General features: G+C 39.6%; 1 protein-coding gene across 1 annotated transcript in view; it reads right to left on the reverse strand.

Annotated features, from left to right (window-relative positions):
* Nucleotides 1-982: 982 nt before the first annotated feature.
* The window catches only part of ttn.1 (titin, tandem duplicate 1), a 157,021-nt gene continuing 135,422 nt past the window's right edge, over nucleotides 983-22,581 (reverse strand). The window contains 27 exon segments of the mRNA XM_051709103.1: nucleotides 983-2,396; nucleotides 2,531-2,821; nucleotides 3,524-3,677; nucleotides 3,796-4,292; nucleotides 4,422-4,578; nucleotides 4,673-9,864; nucleotides 9,958-10,551; nucleotides 10,638-10,943; nucleotides 11,033-11,602; nucleotides 11,764-12,063; nucleotides 12,187-12,489; nucleotides 12,581-13,165; nucleotides 13,247-13,549; nucleotides 13,655-13,957; nucleotides 14,054-14,353; nucleotides 14,443-14,730; nucleotides 14,828-15,421; nucleotides 16,804-17,085; nucleotides 17,198-17,500; nucleotides 17,596-17,901; nucleotides 17,989-18,285; nucleotides 18,386-18,676; nucleotides 18,773-19,078; nucleotides 19,179-19,481; nucleotides 19,588-21,654; nucleotides 21,741-22,040; nucleotides 22,156-22,440. Coding sequence (XP_051565063.1) covers nucleotides 2,098-2,396; nucleotides 2,531-2,821; nucleotides 3,524-3,677; nucleotides 3,796-4,292; nucleotides 4,422-4,578; nucleotides 4,673-9,864; nucleotides 9,958-10,551; nucleotides 10,638-10,943; nucleotides 11,033-11,602; nucleotides 11,764-12,063; nucleotides 12,187-12,489; nucleotides 12,581-13,165; nucleotides 13,247-13,549; nucleotides 13,655-13,957; nucleotides 14,054-14,353; nucleotides 14,443-14,730; nucleotides 14,828-15,421; nucleotides 16,804-17,085; nucleotides 17,198-17,500; nucleotides 17,596-17,901; nucleotides 17,989-18,285; nucleotides 18,386-18,676; nucleotides 18,773-19,078; nucleotides 19,179-19,481; nucleotides 19,588-21,654; nucleotides 21,741-22,040; nucleotides 22,156-22,440 — 15,776 coding nt within the window. The 3' untranslated portion in view covers nucleotides 983-2,097.

A 22,581-nucleotide genomic window follows, 5' to 3' on the forward strand; every position in this document is an offset into this window, starting at 1 on the left:
AGGACCTTGGTTTCCAAATGCAATACAAAACTTGCTCTCATCTGAAAAGAGGACTTTGGAACACTGGGCAACAGTCCAGTTCTTCTTCTCCTTAGCCCAGGTAAGACACATCTGACGTTGTCTGTGGTTCAGGAGTGGCTTAACAAGAGGAATACGACAACTGTAGCCAAATTCCTTGACATGTCTGTGTGTGGTGGCTCTTGATGCCTTGACCCCAGCCTCAGTCCATTCCTTGTGAAGTTCACCCAAATTCTTGAATCGATTTTGCTTGACAATCATAAGGCTGCGGTTCTCTTGGTTGGTTGTGCATCTTTTTCTTCCACACTTTTTCCTTCCACTCAACTTTCTGTTAACATGCTTGGATACAGCACTCTGTGAACAGCCAGCTTCTTTGGCAATGAATGTTTGTGGCTTACCCTCCTTGTGAAGGGTGTCAATGATTGTCTTCTGGACAACTGTCAGATCAGCAGTCTTCCCCATGATTGTGTAGCCTAGTGAACCAAACTGAGAGACCATTTGAAGGCTCAGGAAACCTTTGCAGGTGTTTTGAGTTGATTAGCTGATTGGCATGTCACAATATTCAAATTTTTTGAGATAGTGAATTGGTGGGTTTTTGTTAAATGTGAGCCAAAATCATCACAATTAAAAGAACCAAAGACTTAAACTACTTCAGTCTGTGTGCACTGAATTTATTTAATACACGAGTTTCACAATTTGAGTTGAATTACTGAAATAAATGAACTTTTCCACGACATTCTAATTTATTGAGATGCACCTGTAGTTTCACTGAAATCAGATGAAATAATTTTATTTTACAGAGCACATTCACTACTACTGTACTTTAATTAAAAAATCAGGCTGGACTTATATGTAACCATACTACCATGCAGATGTAATTTCCTGACTGAGTTCTCTTAACGTGTTTCATATATGAAAAATGAAACCAAAGAGAATTCATTGACAAAATAAAAACAACCAAATGTTATGGTGCTGAAAACATGCTTTATTAAATCAAAAATTCATAAAAACTCTAGGAGGCTGAATATATAGGTAATACTACATAAATTAGTTCTAATAAATCAATGTGCAGGGTATTACATTAATGTATTTTTTCTCTTTGCACAGCACATGAAGTCTCTGTGGTTCATTGCTTGATGCATACCCTGACTACTGACAAAGTAATATTCTAATGCTAACACACACAAACACACAAAATATAACTTAGCAATCCTCCAAGAGTCGGCACAGCCTCTGCAAAGAAGCTCTTGAAATGATTTTACAGTTAATGGCCAGGTGATGTTACATTCATAAAATCAAAAATCAAGAAGTCCTTTAAAAGAAACTGTGCACAAACAATATCATTAGCTCATTGTGTAGGCCGCTAACACATTGAGCATGTCATTAACATGGTGGTATGACTTCATCAGTCTGAATGCAAGGCCTAGTCGTCCTGCTTACATGAGGGTAATGCAAACAGCACTCAAGGTCTTATGTTCGTCATAAATTCTTGTGTATTGCATTATTGCACGCACAAATGCACAGTGCATAACTTTGTCTCTCTGATTTTAGTAAAACATCAACAGGGAGCCTCTCTACCTGTTAAGGCAATCTTAAGACTTCAACTTATTGTTGAGGCACATAGTTTTGTTTCGTTTCAGGTTATACTGGGTATTCGTTTCATGTGAAACTTTCTCCTGTTAAACATTTAGTTCCATAAATTTGTTCAGTATAATTTTGTCATAAATAACAATGCATACATTTCCATAACCGGTAAATTCTGCTATATACATTATGTACATGTCACAAAATGGTGCAGAACTTCTGGTCATAATTTTCCAATATGGCACATTTTTTATCAACTTTAGACGTTAGTCTAGTTTGGCATAAATTTATGTCAAGTTTGGTATAAACATTGTTCATATTTACAAGAACAGAAATTCAGGTCTATATCAAGAACAGATTATTTGTTTTCTCATTCTATAAATAAAAAGTTATTGAATGAGGGAAATGGGATGAGGGTAGTATTACTATTATAAATATATATATATATATATATATATATATATATATATATATATATATATATATAATTATTTTTTACATAGATCGAATGCTGACATTGACAATAGCAGTATCAGATCCAAGCTCGTTAGAAAGTTTTAAGGTGTATGCACCAGCATCAGTCTCTTTCACGCCACTAATAACAAGAGTGGTGAGATCTTGAGATGTCTCAATCTGGAACCTTCCACTCTCCTCCTTGCTGGGCAATGTAATTCCTGAACGTGACCATTCTATGCAAGGAGTTGGGTCTCCAGTGAAAGCACAGGCTACAGTCAGGACCTTCCCAGGCTCAATACTAATGTCTTCAGGGGCAACTTCAATCTTTGGTGGTGCACCTGTTTAAATTAAGAAAAGAAACTAATCAACTCTATGATTAATGGTGTTATAGCTCTGCTGATAGTGTTGTTGCACTATAAGTGTACAGATTGCACAGTACAAAGTACAATGATGCACAGATTTTCCATCTCACCTTTACGGCCATAAGAAACAGCTCTGATGGATGACCCTTCAACATGCGCCTGCGAGTGACTGGACATTGCCATCATACTGCTGGAGCTCATAGCTATCATTGTTTCAGAAGTCATGGAGGTCATGCTAGATGATGACATGCTCTCAAATTTAACTTCAGCCATGCTGGAGCTGCTGAAGGATGTCTCTTGCATTTTTGATACCACATGCTTGCCAGAATAGCTGCCCTGCATGCTGGTAGCATCAGAGCTTTTCTCCACAATAATCATTTTGGCAGGTTCCTCAACCAAAGCTGTGAGAGTACAGTAAATAATGACCAGGTCATTGAAGTAACTTTCATAAAAAGGTACAGTAGCCAATTAAAATGGTGAAACTTTTCTGTTTCTTGGTTTTTGGCAAATTACATTGGAACATTTTTGGTAGCATTGGTATTACTAATACAAATAGCTCTTTAGTTACACCACTTGCAGATTGTACCTTTAAGGAGTTCACTGTGTTAAGGTTAATCATAAAATATAGGCTTTTGATTATTTTGACTTTTGATTATCTTCTTAATATAGTGTTAGCTTTTTTATATTTTGTTACATATACATTAAATGTACCAAACTATATTAACTATGTGATTACAGGACTAAAAAATATTTAAATCTCTGAATATTTATAATGTATCACTATATCAATTGTAAATACATTTTTAGTTGTATTCAATGCGTTGTTACTATACATATCAAGCCAAACCAAGCCAAAAACTAAGTGCCAATAAGAGAACAGTTGCATTTGTAGAAGATTTTGTTAGTTTGACTGGTGAGCACTGGGAATTAGTGTGTGTTTTTTAAAATCAGAGGTTTAATTAGATACATTCTAAACATCTGTGCTCAGTTTAATCATGCCTTTTATGTAATGCATAGGAAAAGGATTTTCATAGTAGAGAAACTTAGAAAACTTACTGCAACAATAGTGTTAGTTTATTGTTAGGAAAAGATCGAAAACTTACCAAGGACATTCAGCGATGCTGTTGCAGAGCATTGTCCAAATTTGTTTTTTGCTGTTATGGTGTATTTCCCACTGTCTTCAATGGTAGCATTGAGAACCTCAAGTTTGTACACGTTCTTACAGCGGCTCAACTTCATATTTGATGTAAGAGATATCTATTAAGATTAAAGGAAATTTAAAGGAATTTAATAGACTCCTATGAGGAAAGCACAAATAGTGTTTATTTTCTTCTTTTGTCACCAAAATAGATCCATACATTGTCAAGCTACTTACAGCTGCATTATCCTTGAGCCACTCAATTTCAAGAGATGGTTCACCGGTGATTTCACATGAGAATGTGACATTTTGTCCCTCATTAACATTCTGGGATCGAGGTTGCACAAGGAAGCTGGGAGCATCTGAATGCATTTCTTTGACTGTTGTGTCAAACTGGCACTTGACCACACCATGTTCAGTTCTGGCCTCACATGTGAGAATTCCCTGGTCATGATGCCTGATGCTTTTAATCGTCAAAGTGTGATTGTTGCCCGACACACCGTATCTGTAGTCCTCTGAATTTGATAGCTCGGCTCCATTTAGGATCCATTTCACATCAGAGGCCCCAGGGATGTTTGCTTGTAGTGTGACCATCTGACCTTGACTCATTGTCATTTGGGTTTTTGATGCTTTAATTTCTGTAAAGGCCTGCACTTCCTCATAGGCAATTTCCTTTTTCACAATTTCTTCAGTCAACTCCGCTTTGGTATCCTTGACAACTGCTGTTGGTTTTGGTTTAGCAGAAAGAGTTGTTTTATTATAAAACCATTGTATGTGCAAAATTACACTTTTTATTTATTTATTTTATTTTATTTTACTCAAATGCTAATGTATTATGAGTACTCATTAAGGCTTTATAATACCTTGCACAGTAACAGTGCAGCTTGTAGTAACAGATCCAGCACTGTTTTTGGCTGTACATGTGTATACTCCACTATCAGAGATATCAGAGTCATAGACTTCAAGATGTGCTGAACCATGTTCTTCAAAGATTTCATATTTTCCACCCTGGGAGAGGCTCTGTAAGATTTTCAAAAGTGTTAGAAATCATTAATAAATCCATCCATTCTATATATGTGTTGATAAAAGGAAAATAAAGTAATCTATTTCTTACCTTTCCATCCTTCTTCCAGGAGATTGCTGGTTTTGGCTCACCAGTAACTTTCACTGTCAGCTTTATAATAGCATCTGAAGAAAATGAGATGTCTTTCAGTTCTGCTGAGAAGGTTGGCTTGGATGTTCTTTCCTGTAGAGTAGGTGATTTTACCGTGGGTGGGGACTTAACTCTTTGTGGAGATCTGATTGGTTCAGGAGATTTAATTCTCTGTGGAGACCTAACTCCAATTGGTGATTTTATACGGGGAGACTCTGGAGACTTCACTCTTGGAGGTGAAGCAACAACTTTCTGTACAGGTGTTGGTTTACGAACAGTTAGACTGAACTGTGCCTCCTGTTTCCCTTCAGGATTCTGGACCACAACAGTGTAATTACCTCCATCTGACATTTCAACTTGGGTAATCTCAAAGGTAGATTTATATTCAGTTGAGGTAATATGGTGACGATGGGATAGCACAATTACTTGTGCCTCTCGCATCCATGTAACAGTTGGTGCAGGTTCACCATCAACATCACATGTGAATTTGACTGTTTCTCCCTCAGGTACTGTGAGTGACAGTGGTTTAGTCAGAATTGTAGCTGGAAGACTTGGCTTCTTTTTCTCAACTACTTCTTCCTCTACTGTTGTCTTTTCTGTAGCTTCAAGTTTAGTCTCAGATGTTTCCTCAGTGATAACTTCCTCAACTGTTGTCACTTCCATAGCTTCAAGTTTGATTTCAGATGTTGCATGCTCCTCCTGAACAACCGTCTTAATTGTCTCTGTTCTAGTTTCAGATATTTCAACATCTGTTTCTGATGTGATTGCTGCTTTTGTGGATGAAACATGATAAACATCAGTTTTTGTCATCTCAGGGACAAAGGGAGTTGGTGGCTCCTCATCTTTGCGCTGTGAGGCATATGCAGAAAACCCTCCTCCAGCAACCTCCAGAGTGGCATAGTCAGAGGCCTCTCCCTTTGCATTTGTGCAGACGACACGGTAGGTGCCACTGTCCTCTTCCTGGCAATCAATGATTTGAAGAGACAAAACGCCACTCATGTTAAACATACGATACTTCCTGCTTTCTTCAATCTGCTGTCCATTGTGGTACCATTTAATCTGTGCTTCTGGCTTAGACTGGACATTCAAAGTGAACTTGGTGTTTTGACCAATTGCCACACGGTGAGAGCGCATTCTTACAGTCACTCTGGGAACATGGTCAAGGCTGAAAGGCTGTTGGGTCACAATTTCAAACTTCTTCTCAGTTTTCAATGCTTTCTTTCTTTCCTCATACCTTGACAAATAATCAACTTTTGTTGACAAGTCTGGTGCAGATGCTGGTTTCTCAGTCAAATCAAGGCCGGGGGAACGTGGACGTGTCTTTTCAGAGGAAACGATTCTAACACTTTCCACTTCTTTCTCAGTCACAGCTGAAGAAAGCTTCTCAGACTTAGGACGAGTGACTCTAACAAAGCCAGGAGAAAATGCTGTTGTAGGCAAATCAGCTGCTCCCTCAGTTAATACTGGCACAGAAACTCTTGTTTTCTCCTTTCTTTTGACCTTTGTTTTCTCCTCAAATTCCATGTGCTGCAGTTGGCTTGTGTAGGAAGTTAACCTAGTGGTGGTAGTTACTGATCTAAGTAGTTCTTGGTCCTCTTTTTCTTCATATAACCTTTGCTTTTGTCTAGGAGGTCTGTATGTTGCCTTGTCATGACGCTGACGCAAGTCAATATAGCTTGGGCCAGCCTCATATTTAGAGGGAATACGGTATGAGTCATATGTTGGAACTTCCTCTCCTTCCTCCTCATCATATGCAGCTCTCTTGGGTGATGGATGACGCAGTGCAGAGAGTTCAAAGCGAACAGGGCTTAAACTTGGTGGGGAAGCAGAGTAGCCTAACACAAGTTCATCCTCAAGTTTAAGTCGTTCTTCCTCTGTTCTCTTCATTGATAGGTATTCATCAACAGGAAGAAGCAGTTCCTCATCAGAAAAATCACCAAGAGAGCGTCTCCTGATTCTGTAGTAAGCTTCCATTTCTGGAGAAGGGGTTCGATGTCTTGCTGGTCTTACAGTCTCAAGATCATCCTGTGAAACAGTTGGAATATGCCATTTTGGCTTGTATTGGTCTTTAATTCTTGGCAGGGGTACTTCATAGAACTGATCCCACCTTGACAGCCTGATCCGTTTAAGTCTTTTCTGAGGGAACTTTTCCATTGGCTCTGGGAACTCATATTGATCACGGAGTTTCTTGTACCACTTCATATCAGAGAATGGCACAAAGTGTTTGATTTCCATGTCCTCCTCAAGAGCAGTTGGAGCAACGACACGAGGTGGAGGAACAACATATGGCATTCTCAACCTCTTCTCCTCTGCTCTCTTCTTTTTCTCTTCTTTTTCTTTGGCCTCCTCAGCTTCACTCTTTCTTTTCTTGGTAGTGATTGCTGGCTTGAACATAGTTGCTGCTTCTCTTAGTGCTTGCTGTGCAACTGGAGAAAGTGGGGTAACATCTGCACCAGCAAGAATCTGAGTTAGTCTTACTTTCTTGTCCATCTCTTGCTGATCATAATCTTGTTTCTTCTTTTCTTCCTCTGTCTCTAAGTCCTTCTTTATGTGTGCCACACGTTCAACCTTGAGTGTAGCTTGGCAACTTGCAGATCCAGCTGAATTAGTTGCAATGACTCTGTATGTGCCAGCATCTTCTGGGAGTGTATCTCTTACATGTAAGACATAGTAATCCAACCCTTCATGGACAATTTCAATTTGTGGACCGAATGCCAAAGGCATGCCATCTTTTTCCCATTTCAGTGATGGATGTCCTGACACTCGCATTTCAAAGCGTACACTCTGGCCTTCTCTGCATTCCAAGTTAGCGAGAAGTCGTTTGAACATAGGCCTCAAGGTATTATCAGCAGGAGCAGGACGAGGGACCACTTTGAGACGTGCCTTGCAGTTGTCATCACCAAATCTGTTCCGTGCCACAACAGTGTATTCTGCATCATCATCTGGGTCAAGATTATGAATCACTAACTGATACAGGCCCTTGTCACTGATAAATGTGTATTTCTTGTCATCATCTCCTGGAACAATCTTTTGACCAGATTTTAACCACATTACACGAGGTTCAGGATGCACTGTGATGGTGACACCAAAGCGCACATCCTCTCCGATGTAAGCAGTGCGGTTGCACAATGGCAATGTAAATTCAGGAGGTCTTTGGAGCAGTCTTGTAGTGTCTACTCTGCGTTTAACTTTCTTGACCACACGTGAAGTGAAGAACTCACGATAGGATCTTACTCCTTTGACAAATAGCTCAGCATAGGCACTGTCCTCACCATACTCATTGACAACTTTACATCTGTATGTTCCGTCATCTGTTCTGGTGATTCCCTTGATAGTTATGGTAGCAAGCCCATCTTCATATGTAATTTCATATCTGGCACTTTCTTCCAGTTGTCTTACTCCACAGTACCATGTTACTTCAGTACTGCTATCATAATTCTCAATGTTGCAGATCAACTTGATATCATCACCTTCATCTGCAACACTGTGTTTAATTTGTCCTGCAACTGGACCATGTTCGAATGGTGCAATTTTCACTTTAGCGGTTGTTACTCCTCGCTGACTTCTTATAGCACCACCACTGGCAACACGAGCAGATGAGACAACTGTGTTCCATTCTTTCTTCACCATGGCTTGGTAATATCTCTTATGACGAGTAATCTTGATAGACCTGGCATTTAGCTGTTCTGTGTTCATTGTCAGCCAAGGATGATTCAAAGCCTCAGCAGCAGTCATGCGATGTTTACGTTCTTTGGTAAGTAGACGGTCCACAAAGTCTAGTGCCTCTACACTTGCTTCTTTAAAGGCTTCATCATCAAAACTGTACTCAGCATTGTAAATATTCTCAATCATTTGCTGATTGGTTTCAGCAGCGAATGGATTAATTCCACTAAGAAGTACATACACAAGTACACCGACAGACCACATATCTGTTACAGTGCTAACCATCTCATTTTGATGGATTTCTGGTGCTGCAAACTCAGCTGTTGTGTACTGAATCTTCATTTGGTCCCCTGGTGTAAGGTGTCTAGCTTGTCCAAGCTCAATGATCCTGACATTAGTTCCCTTTCTTGTGGTGTACACTATATTTTCAGGCCTGATATCAAAGTGGCCATAACTTGTGCTGTGAAGGAATTCAAGAGCTTCACATACTTGTTTGATATAACTAACAATTTCACGCTCATTGAGCTCAAAGTTGGCTGTACCAAGACGCTCAAATATGTCCACACCAGAGATGAACTCATAAATCATGACTAGCTCTTCAGGGCTTTCAAATGACTCATGCAGTAGCAGGAAGTTCTTGTGGCGTGCCACATTCAATGTTGCAATTTCTTTCTTTACTAGTGCCTGATCTGAACCTCTTACTTTGACAAATTTGGCCATGTAAGTCTTCTCAGAGCTGGTCTCAATACAACGGTGAACAATACCAAACTGTCCACGGCCAAGCTCTTCAGCAATCATGTACTTGTTGTAAATATTCTTAGCCTCTGAATGAGGAGCTTTGCTCTTAGAAACAGGTCTGATGTCATCAACTTCTTCATCATAGTTTAGAACTCTTGATTTATCTTCCTTTGTCACAACAGGTCCACTTGCCTCAGATGGTGCACTCTGACCAAATTTATTTTCAGCTATGACACGGAATTGGTAACTTGTCTTGCCAAAGAGATTTACAACAGTGTAGTGGGTGTCACGAGACTGGCCAACACGAATCCACCTTTCTGCTGTTGTGGCACACTTTTCTATGATATAATTTGTGACTTTACTGCCACCATCATTGGCAGGTGCTACCCAGTGGAGTGCAACAGAATCTCTTGAAACATCACTGGCTTTGATTCCACGTGGTGGATCAGGTACATCTGCAACATCAAGCTCAACTGTTTGCTGGTCAATTCCAAATCTGTTTTTGGCACACACAATATAGAAACCAGCATCATTCCTTTCAACTCCATTTGAGAATACGAGAGATGTGAATGATCTTGTGACAATGACTTGATAGTGTCCATTATTATCAATAAGGTCTTGTCCTTTCTGCCAAGTGATAACTGGATCTGGTTTTCCACTGAATGGAATCTTAATGTTCACCACTTCACCACGAAGGGCAGGAATAGCCTCCTTACCCTGCAGATTCTTGGGTAGATGAATTTTAGCAGGAACTGAAAAAAAAGAAAGTAATAATATTGTATTGCACTGAACATTGGATTACATTCATTGTAAAGTATTTGCATAGACACATTTTGGAAGCTTACCTTCTACATCTAGAGAAACTGTAGCAGAAATAGAGCCACCCTGGTTTGTTGCTCTGATCTGATATACAGTTGAGTCTTCTGCATCACAATCAGCAATAACAAGCTGATGGTAGCCTCCCTTGAATTCTTGGATCTTGATTTTGGTGCCATCAGCCTGAATTTCCTTACCACGCTTAAACCATTTTATTACAGGCTTGGGCTGCCCTGTTATCTTACAGACTAATGTTGCATTGCTCTTTAATTTCACACTCATGTTTCTGAGGTCTTCCTTGAATGCAGGAGCACGCACTTCAATATCAGTCTTTGGAATGACAGGATCAGATTCTTCACTGTAGTCACTTTCTCCACCAAGGTTTTCGCATTTTACACGGAATTCATACTCAACACCTTCTGTTAGGCCCTTGACAGAATAAACAGTCTGGTGGATTTCATCTGTTGTAACTGCAGCCCATTCACCCTTCTTCTTATCTCGCTTTTCAAGACAGTAGTTCTTAATTTTAGAGCCTCCATCACTGAGAGGTGGCTTCCAAGATACAACACAAGAGTTTTTGGTCAGTCCAGAAATGACTGGTTTAAATGGAGCCCCTGGTCTCTCTGTAAAACATAAATATGACCATTTGAATAACAGTGTTTTTCCAAAGTGTGTATACTACGTAACTCATGTTTTTTTCACTACTTACCTAGCTGACTCTTGATAAGGATAGCAGAAGGAGTCTCCAATGATTCACTATTGCCATAACGATTTTGTGCTGAAACACGGAAGAAGTAACCCTCATTTTCAACAAGGTTAGGAATTCTGCATGAAGTGCCTGTGATGGATGATGATACAAGTTTCCACTTTGCACCCTCCTTGTCTTCACGCTTTTCTACAATATAATTTGTGATCATAGATCCTCCATCATCTTTAGGTGGTTTCCAACTAATGATCACAGAATTCTTCAAGAGAGCATCAAGAACAAGAGGGCCTTCTGGCAAAGCAGGTTTATCTGAAAACACAATGGAAAATGTTACCTTTTCAAATACTAACTCCAGTTTTTTTTTTAAAGGAATAGGATGAAAATTATGAAGCATATACCTAAGATTTCAACTTGAGCTACAGTATCTGCAGACCCAAAGTGGTTGTTAATCCTGATTCTGTATTTTCCTCCATTTACTCTGCGTTGTACATTCTTGAGAATCAAATGAGTGTAATGCTCAGTATTTTCAATGATGACATTCTCAGAAGGCTCCAGAGCTTTGGCTCCATAAAGCCACATGATCTTAGGCTGTGGACGGCCTATATAAACTGCATGAATGCGCACTGTGCTACCACATGTTGCAAAGTATTTGTCTTTCAGTGGCACTGGGAACTGTGGTGCTGCTTCAAGAACCAGTGTTCCACTGGTCTCACATTCACCGGCTTCATTTACAGCCTTGCATGTATACAGACCCTCATCTTCCTGTTGATCTGTTGAAATGGTCAGCGTATGGTTGCGGCCATCAGAAGTTGCGGCATATTTGCAACCTTCTTTGATTTCCTTTCCACCCTTGTACCATTTAATTTCTGGAACAGGCCTTCCAATAATCTGGCATTTGAGAGTTGCAGTCTGTCCAAGTTTGGCAGTGACTTCATCCATCTCTTTCCTGAGACCTGGTTTAGTTCCAACTAAAAAAAAGCAGCAGGGACAGCTATATTGAAACTTTAAGGTTGGGTTTTAGGCAAAAACTGTTTAATGAGAATGAATGCATTGGGATAAACATTGGATAAAATCATTGTACTCACAAATCATTATACACTTAACAAAACTTATTTCTAACTGTACTTACCACCCAGTTTAGTTTTGATACCAATTGCTGTTCGGCGTGGTCTGCTGATTCCAGTTTCATTTTCAGCAAAAACCCTGAATTCATATTCAGTTGCCTCTTGTAGACCACCCTGAGTGTACTGTTTGTCCTTTGTGCGCTCCTTGTTGCATTTCTTCCAAGCACTCTCTCCAGATTTTCGGTATTCAATCCAGTAGCCAAGGACTGGTTTTCCACCATCACACTCTGGAGCCTCCCAGCGAATTGTGATGTAGTCTTTGGTTACAATCACAGTGTCAATTTCTCCTGGCTGGCTTGGTTTATCTAAATAAATAAAGAGTGGAATGATATTTTTATTTTCTTTGATATCAAAGCAACAATTTTGCATCAGTGTAACTGATAACCAGAGGACAGATTATCAAAGTCAAATTTAGAATGAAGTCATACCAAATGGATCTTTGCATATTACTGAATCTGATGAAGGTCCTGGTTCACTCTCTCCAATGTCATTCACAGCAACAACACGGAACTGATACTCGGCATCGGTACTGAGCCCACTGATGGTGTACATTGTTGAGGTAATCTTTGTCTCATGACGAATCCACTTATCAGATGACACTTCATTGTACTCAATGAAGTAACCAGTAATGCGAGATCCACCATCATCTTTGGGTTTAGCCCAAGCCAAAGCAGCAGAACTCTTTGTAACATCCATGATCTCTGGTGGAGTACCCGGAGCCTCTGGTACACCTAATATTTCAAAAACAGAAAAGAAAGGAAAGTGTTTTATGTTGAATTCTACATGTGATCTCTAAAAATGGGAAAACTGACAATCACTTACAAATTGGAGTCTTTGGTACAATTGTTTCCTCAGATTTAAGGGAGTTGCTGATTCCAAACTGGTTCTCTGCCGTCACCTTGAAGTGATATTCAACATTTTCTTGGAGTCCCTTAACCACAAGGGATGTGTCAACCACTCGTGAGTCAACAGTATACCAGGCTGCTTTTGGTACTTCACGTCTTTCCACAATGTAGCCAATAATTTCAGAATCACCATCATCTCTTGGTGGTTTCCAACTAACTCTGACAGAATGTGCTTGTATATCATCAAATCCAAGAGGGCCCTCTGGTGCAGATGGGCGGCCAATAACCTTTACCTTGATAGGCACCATCTTTTTGCCACACTTGTTTTCCAGATGGAGATGGTAAACACCGGAATCAGATCTTTCAGCCTCTTTGATGATAAGCTCGGTTACGTCTTCAGTGGAAGCAATCATTGCATGGCTAGTCACCTCCGATCCATCCTTTGTCCATTTGCAGTTAGGAGTAGGTTTACCTTTTATGGGCACTGAAAGTTTGATGACTCCTCTAGATCTGACTATAAGGACGTCTTTATACTTTGCCTCAAGATCATAACTTGGAGGATCTGAAATAGACAATGTTTAAAAAAATGTCCACACGTGAAAAAGTGCAAGCAGATAGTGACAAGGTTTTGAGGACAACTTACCAAGCATCTCTGTTATAGTCACAACTCCTGGTACTTCAGCTGGTTCACCTGGTCCACCAGCATTGCAAGCCATGACACGGAATTTGAATTCCTCTCCTTGTGGCATTTTTGTTAAAGTATATTCACAGATCAGTGAAGGTGTAGTGTTGCACTTTATCCAGGTTACTGAACCAACCTTTTGCATCTCAATCAAATAGCCTGTAACCTTAGCACCACCCTCTTCATCTGGAGGACTCCAGGCCAAAGAGACAGAGGATTTTGTGGTATCTGTGACTCGTGGGTTTTGAGGTGATCCAGGTGGATCTGTAGGGGTTAAGCAATTGTTTAATAAGTGCCAATAATTGATTAAACTAAAATGTCTGTGTCATTTTTTCACAAATATGTATATAATGGCAAAGTTTTACTTACCAACTGGATCAGTTGCAACAGCTGGTTTAGAAAGAAGGCTGGGTTTGCCTATACCACGAGCATTGATGGCTGTCACTCTGTGCTCATATTCCAGGCCTTCAATCAAACCGGTGGATCTGTATCTTGTCATTGTTATTGGATTCTTATTAGCATGAATCCACCTATCAGATCTGACCTCTTTGCGTTCAATAATGTAGCCAGACACCTCTAAGCCTCCGTCCTCATCTGGTGGCTCCCATGCAACAGTCATGCCATCACGTGATACATCAAAGACAATAGGTCTGCCAGGTGGCCCTGGAATGGCTGTAACAACAATTCAATATAGCGATTGTATAAGTTTGCAATATGTAGAGACATATACGTTTATATGACATTTAATATTAAGAATGTTTTCCTTACATTTGGAGCTCTTGCACAATACAATTTCTGACTGCATGTACTCCCCAGTGCCATAGCGATTGGTAGCAGCGACTCGGAATACATATTCATTGCCCTCTGTCAGTCTGTTAAACTTGAATGTTGGTCTGCTAACTGATTCTGACACAGGTACCCATCCTGGGCGATGAGCATCACGTTGCTCAACCACATAGTTAGCGATTGGAGCACCACCATCTCTCTTAGGTGGATCCCAGCTTACTGTGACTGATGTTGCATCAATTTCATCAAAACGGATTGGTCCTTGTGGCTCATCAGGTTTATCTAGAGAGAGAAACGTTTAATTAAGATTATTAATAGTAATATTCAGTCATGCTTAATTATTCCTTTTTATGTAGAGATTGAGTACTTACCAAGAATAATGACTTTGATGTTTTCAGTAATCACTCCTGTTACATTTTTTACCTCCAGGGTATACACTCCGCTGTCATCAATGGTGGTGTCAAGAATAGTTAATTTAGAGAATTTTGCGGTTGACTTTATCTTCACACGCTCCTGTATCTTCACTCTGTTGTCATTGAAGAACCAAGAGCACTTTGGTGGTGGTCTTCCTATAATTGGCAGGTCAAGCTCAAGTGGTTTTCCTGCCAAAACACTGATCATCTTTTGTGGAATAGTTGACAGATCAACCTTTGGCATAACTGAAAGAGAAGAAATAAGAGAGATCAATATAAATTAAGTATGAGACATAAAAATTATAGCATTATTGTGAATTAATATTATTATTAAAATGAATACCTCTTTGTTCTTGAACTGTCACAGCTGTCAAGATTTCTTTTGGCTCACTAGATCCTCTGCTGTTAAAAGCACGTACCCTGAAGAAATACTGTTCATTCTCATTCAGTGACACGATAGTAAACTCAAATTCTGAAAGTTTCAAAGTAGCCACCTTCATCCACTTGTCAGTACCAGCCTTACAAGCCTCAACAATGTAGCCTGTGATTCTGCTGCCTCCATCATGTAAAGGTTTCTCCCATGCCAGTGATACACTGGATTTTGTAACATCTAAAACTTCAAGCTTGGATGGTGGCAGAGGAACTTCACACACCAATACAACATCACCTGTCTCACAAGGTTCACCAACACCATAGATATTCTCTGGTAAGACTCTGAAGTAATATAGCATTCCCTCTGTCAGACCAGTAATTTTATATGATGTCTTGCCGCATTTGGATGTGACAGTTTTGTATGCTCTCATTGACGCCTCTCGTCTTTCAATTATGTAATTGTTGACCGGTGCTCCACCATCAACCTCAGGAGCATCCCAAGTGATATGAGCAGAATCCTTTGTGAGCTCTTTCATTTTAATTAGACCAGGTGGACCAGGTGTATCTGAGAAGGAAAGCAAGAACAGTTTCTGTTAAGACAAGAGAATGTAAGCAGAGCCGAGTGGAAGCGGATCGGCATGATCTTCCCTGGAACAAGGAGCATTTTGTTTTTTTAATTGGGAGTGTCATTGTTTTCTCTCGCTCCAAGAGCGCTCCATCACAAGCACAACACATGTTAACATAAAATAATTCACCATGTGTTAAGCAGTGTTAAACACTATTGGAATGAAAGAAACATGGAATTTCTGATATTATCAGAAAGACTGATAAAAAAAATACAAATTTATATGAAAAATTAATGACGGCGAAGAAGAACACGAGTTGGGAGGTGATTGCCACGAGCAAACGTTTGTTGTGGAATCTTAAAAGGCATTTGTTCAGAAAACACAATAATGTCTGTTCACATGTGGAAAGAAAATCTAAAAGGTCAGTATTACATATCTCTCTCTTCCCTATTAAATATTTTAAACAATTATATCATTATCGATTTGCTAATATTGTGTGGTTTGACTTTAATTGATTGGCATCTAAAATGTATTTTAGTGTCGTAATTTATGCAATTTACATTTGCAGATGAAGCTCAGCAAACACAAGCTGAAGTAGAGAGGGGTAGATTAAAATATTTAAAATATTTATAAGCTATAGTATTTCTGAAAGTGAACTTTGGACATATAGTTTGATACCCTATATTTAGTTTTTATTCTTATCTAATCTTGATTAAAAAATTGTTGAACATTCTGAGGATGTCATTCAACCAACATTTATTTTCTTGTTCACAGAATTATAGGATATAGGTTAATTTATAAATTAAATAAATAAAGGGCAACAATACATGGGCCTATTTATTTTATTGAGTTTAATTTGTTTTGGGGTTTTTTGTTGTTGTTTTTTTTTTTTTTTTTAATTTGGTAATATTTTCTTTTAATTTGGTAATTTCTTTATTTTAATTAGTTTTATTTTTCAGTTTGGTAATTTTATTTCATTTAATGTTTGAAATGGCATGTTTAAAAGTAAGCTAAATGATAACTTAATAAACTTCGTCTTAATGTTAGTATTCCAATAAAGCACATTAAAGCTTTTCTTCTAGTATTGTTGATATATATTTAATTTAATACATCATCTAGACAGAGGTTTGTGATATTTAAAAGCATACTGAAATAACTTTACAATGGACCGTTTGTTAGATGCAAATTTTGCCATGGAGTGGGAAATGTACAACCTGAGCTGGAGTAGAGTGATTATAGAATGCTTTGAGCGTGGAGGGGAAATTGTTGCCACTCCACTCCACTCCACTCCACTCACATACACAGGTTAAGACACCATTTGATGGTACATCATTCTATACACCATTAATAATTGATGTAATATGGTATTCAAAAAAAGTACCATAGATTTTGACAAGAATGCTTGCATCCTTCTTGCCAGCCGAATTTGAGGCTTCAATGGTATATCTTCCAGCATCATAGCGGTGCACCTTGTCAATAATGAGAGTTGTGGCAGTATTAGTCACTTCAATAAAGCCACGATTTTGGAGATCCACACCAGGCTTGCTCCAGGTTACAGTTGGGACTGGTCTTCCAGTAATAGTAACATGGAGGCGCAGGGAACTTCCTGCTCTCAGGCAAATTGTCTTCTTCAGGTCATCAGGCAGCTCAAGGTCAGGAATTTCTGGAGAAAATTAAAAAAAGAAAATTCATCAAAGATATATTGGGTATAACTTCATTCTTACATTCTTACCAAAATTTCATATCACATAAATATGGAGTCTAAGTAAACATACCAATTCTTTCCACAGGCTCAGTCTCTGTACACTGATCACTGAAGTCACCTGTTCCATTTATATTGACTGCTGCAACTCTGAAACAGTACTTTTTGCCAGCAGACAAGCCAGTAACTGTGTGTTCCGTCATCCTAAGATTCTTTTCATGCACTTTTTTCCATTCCTCTGCACCGGCTTCTTGCATCTCAAGAATGTAACCAATAACATCAGCTCCACCATCTTCAATTGGTCGTGTCCAGGCAAGACAGATACTCTCTTTGTGTGTGTCTGTAACACGTGGAATTGAAGGAGGATCTGGAGTGCCTAAAATGGGGTTTAAAGATGATCAGGTAAACATTTCTTGACAATAGTAACATATACATTTAAATTATACAAATTAGGTTGTTTCAAAAACATACCTGTTGGTACTCTACATACTGCATACATTGACACTTCACTGGGTTCACTTTCACCAGCTGCATTCATGGCTGTAATACGGAACTGGTAAATGTTGCCTACATGGAGACCAGTGACTTTGAATGATGTATCCTTGAGAATAGAATCTCTGTTGACCTTGATCCATCTCACACTCTTTCTTTCACGCATCTCAATCAAGTAGTTTGTGACTTCACTGCCACCATCTCTCTCAGGCTTCAGCCACTCGATTGTTGCAAAGTCTTTTCCAACTGCAAGGATTTCTGGAGCTCCAGGAGGTGATGGAACAGCTAAAATGGGAAATAAACTTACAATGTTGTAACATTTTATGATGTTAAATCTCTGATTTAAGGTTTTATATTAGTCATTGTACTTACTGAATGAGTTTTTGGCAACGATGGGGGTAGACTGTACTGCCACACCAGCTCCATACTTGTTCACACCTCTCACACGGAAGATATATTCATTGTTCTTGAAAAGCCTTGTAATTTCGTATGTAAGGGCTTTGCATTCAGCTTCCATTATAACCCAGTTAAGTCTATTGGTGTCTCGTCTTTCAACAATGTAATGTGTAATGGCGTCACCACCATCCTCCAGTGGCTCTTTCCAAGACACTGTGCATTTTTCCTTGGACACATTGCTGACTGTAATCTCCTGACAGGGACCAGGTGTATCTTAAAAAAAAGAGAGATCATGGCATGTAAGAATTTACAATATATTTCGGACAGAAGATCACATTTATTTATGTTGTGCCTGTATATTTGGCACACTTACCAAGTACTTTAACATTGACCTCAGCGGTTTTTGTTCCACTTGCATTCTTTACTGTCAGAACATACTTTCCAGTGTCATATCTGTCACAGAACTTGATGATTGCCAAGGCACGGGTACTAGAGTACTGGAGAGAGTATTTCTCACAAAGCTCTAGCTCTTTTGTACCCTTGGCCCAGCAGACTTTTGGTTCAGGTTTACCACCAACAGCAGCATCCAGCACCAGATCAGATCCAGCTCTGATTGTGACTGTGTCAGCAAGGAGTTTGCTGGCCAACTCTGCTTTAGGAGGAGCTACAAAATAATTAAATTGTTATGAGTATTTCAGTTCACCTGAACAGAATATATTAGCCTCATGCGTATTTTGGCAGAGACATGCTTAGTACATACTGTATTCTGCTTTGCAGGTCACGGGTCCAGTTGAAACTGACGGCAGGCTGAGCACTCCATTTGCATTTTTGGCAATGACACGGAATTCATATACCTCTCCTTCTCCGAGTGCAGTGACAGTGAAATTGGTTTCAGTAATATTAGTGTAGTTACACTTAAGCCAGCGACCTTCTCCAGTGACAGTATACGGTTTGCGCTCAACAATGTAGCCTGTGATTTGACTTCCACCATCATTTAGGGGCACAGACCATTTGATTGACACTGTTGATCTTGAAACATCTGTTACTTCTGGTTTCCCTGGAGGATCTATTTATTTGTATCATTAGAAAAAACAGATATCAGTATTGTTTTGAGAAATGTACTACTCTACATGGTAATAATTACCTGTCGTTTGTATTGTACTTACCAACTGGATTTTGTGCCACAGCTCTCTTTGATGCTTCACTTGCTTTGCTGAGGCCAGCACTATTCATTGCATAAACTCTGAACTGGTATTCCAGACCCTCAACAAGGCCTTCCACCTTGAAGTAGCATTCAAAGCATGGAATCTTGTTTTCTCTCACCCAGAGAATTGTATTACGCTCCTTCTTTTCAATCCAGTATCCAGAGACCTTGCTGCCACCATCATGGTATGGTTCCTCCCAACGAATGCTCATGCTGTTGGCAGTTACAGAGAACACTTCTGGCCTTGTTGGAGGGCCAGGAGGAACTGTGAAAAAAAAAAAAAAAGAATGAAATAAAATTCAGCGTTTTAAATATATTCTATTTTATACAGTATATCAACAATGCTAATTCCGTTATTAGCTATTACATACCAAATGGATGCTCTGCAACAATTGTCTCGGATTCCGTTGGTTTGCTCACACCAAATCGGTTTTCAGCACAGATGCGGAAAGTGTACTGCATATATTTAGTTAGATGTGAAATATGGAATGAAGTGTTCTTTACACTTGAGTTGACAAGCTGCCAGGAAGTGGAGCCAGATTCACGCTTTTCAACAATGTAGTTTGTGATATCTGTTCCACCATCATCCTCAGGTGGATTCCATGACAGTACACATGACTCTGATGTAATTGAAGAAATCTCAATAGGACCCTCTGGAGGACTTGGTCTGCCAATCACATTGACAGTGACGGTGAACGTCTTTGACCCCGTGACATTTTCAAGAGTAAGGAAATATCTGCCTCCATCACCCCTCATGCTGTCCTTAACAATGAGAGTGGTCCTGTTTTTGGTAGTCTTGATTGACACCCTGTCAGTTTCCTTCAGCCTCATTTCCTCAAGCTTCCAGATTACCTTTGGAGCTGGTCTGCCGCTAATTGGAACATCAATCTCGAATGAGCCACCAATCTTGCTAGTAATGAGTTGGTTGGTGATGCCACTGAGATCTGCAGTAGGCTCAATCCGTGGCTCTTTAATGATGACTGAAGAGAAGGCTTCTCTTGGCAAACTGAACCCAGCATCATTCTTTGCTTTGACACGGAATTCATACTCTGTGTTCTCTATAAGACCCTCAACTACAAGGCTTAGGTTTTTCGTTGTGCCAGAAACAACCCATTTATCTGTGCCTTTAGCCTTTGACTCGACACAATAGCCTGTGACACGGCTTCCTCCATCATGCTCTGGCTTGAGCCATGCCAGGGTTGCTGTTGTGTCAGTGGTATCAATGATATCAACTCTCTTTGGTGCAGCGGGTTCAGCAGTGGCAATAACTGGATCAGGCATTTCATATGCTTCACCAAGACCATACTGATTCTCAGCCATGACTTTGAAGAAGTAAGGTACACCTTCCAGGAGGTCAGAAACCCTCAAGCTTGTCTGAGTGGTCTTAGGTGCTGCCTCTGTCCAGGTACGACGGCTGGCCTCACGCTTCTCAACAATGTAATGATGAACACGTGCACCACCATCATTTATGGGAGGTTCCCAAGCAAGTGTAAGAGCTCCTCTTGTGACTTCCTTGATGGAGAAAGCACCTGGTGCTCCAGGTGTGTCCAACACTTTAACTGTAACAGTAATAGACTTACTGCCACTACTGTTTTCAAGAGTGAGAGTGTATTTTCCAGTATCATTTCTGGTGCAGTTTTCCAGGGTCAAAGCTGTGAATGTCTCAGTGGTGATGATGTCTGCCATAATGCCAAGTTCTCCATCTACTTTTATCCAGGAAGCTGTGGGTGTTGGCTTTCCCTTAAAAGCAATATGGAGACATACGCTTCCTCCACTCTTAACAATGTGTGTCTGTTTGAAGGATGCGTCAATGTCAATTTCTGGTGCCAAAAGTCTATCTACTGCCTGTACTGGTTCAGGTATCTCTTTGGCTCCACCCTTTCCAACAACATTGACTGCACAAATACGGAATTTGTACTCTGCACCAGTTTCCAAACCAGTGACAATGTATTTTGTGACAGCACACAGATCCTCATTGACTCTGTGCCATTCCTCTTCAGATCCTTTGCACATCTCAACAATGTAGCCGTGAATTTCCATACCACCATCATAGGCAGGTTTAGTCCATTCCAAGCTAACAGAGGTATTGGTAGTGTCAGTGACATTTATAATAGATGGGGCATCTGGTTCTTCAGTAGGCTCTGCACATTTAATTGGCATTGAAATGTTACTTGGCACTCCAATTCCAGCATCATTTACAGCATATACACGGAATTCATACTCCACATTCTCAGTAAGATGAGTCACTCTGTGTGCGGCTTCAACAATAGGTTTCCTTGTTAGGACCTTCAACCAACGACCAGTCTTTTTTTCACGTCTTTCCACAATGTAATATTTAATTGGGTTTCCACCATCATGTGTTGGAGGAGCCCAGTTGATAGTGATACTTTCTCCATCAACTTCTGTTGCATCTGGAGTTCCAGGAGATTCTGGAACAGCTGCAAAGGAGTACATTGGTGTACATATTTAAGATGAAGTATATAAATGTATAGCATATTTTAATATAAGGTATAAATTATCTTACTGTATTGCATCTGTGCAGTCACAGGAGCTGAATCCAGTGGTCTGCTAACACCAAACCTATTGACTGCCGAAACACGGAATTGGTACTCATTGGTCTTGATCAGTTTAGTGGCAGTGTATGTACATTTTGAGCACTCATCCATGACAAGTGCCCATGAAATTTTGGAGGTTTCACGCTTCTCAATAATGTAGTGAGTGACTTCGGAACAGCCATCATTTTCAGGTGGATTCCATGAAAGTGTCACTTTGCCCTCAGAGATATCTGAAAACATGATTGGTCCAACAGGTTCTGCAGGTGTATCTGAAAAATATAAATTGTAGATGCATAGGTAAACAATATGGATCTCGGGATAATCTAGTTATCATTATGGTGAGATTAATAGATGGAAGGAATAAGGGACAAAAATAAATTATACCAAAGACTTCAACTTTCATTGCTTCTTTTTTAGCTCCTGAGGGATTTGTGGCTTCCACAGTATAAAGACCACGGTGACTACGGTCAGCATCTCTGATAAAGAGGGTGCTTGATCCAGAAATTGTTGTGATGTCTACCATCTTCTTGGTTAATTCAATACCATCTCTGAACCAGGCAACCTTTGGTGTTGGTCTTCCAGTGATTGTTACTTTGAGTCTGATGTTTTCCCCAGCTTTAATAGAGACTCCCTCAAAGTACTCCTGGCCAAACTCAATATTTGGAGCAACTGAAATAGAAAAGATGATGTACTTCTTAACATTTACAGACCAGTACACAACTGAATATTCTGTAAAACGTTTAACACTGAACAATATGAAACATACAATATAATATATACAGTACATTAAACAATTATAATATAGAGGAA

This window comes from Myxocyprinus asiaticus, chromosome 10 (assembly GCF_019703515.2).
Source record: "Myxocyprinus asiaticus isolate MX2 ecotype Aquarium Trade chromosome 10, UBuf_Myxa_2, whole genome shotgun sequence".
NCBI classification, from domain to species: domain Eukaryota; kingdom Metazoa; phylum Chordata; class Actinopteri; order Cypriniformes; family Catostomidae; genus Myxocyprinus; species Myxocyprinus asiaticus.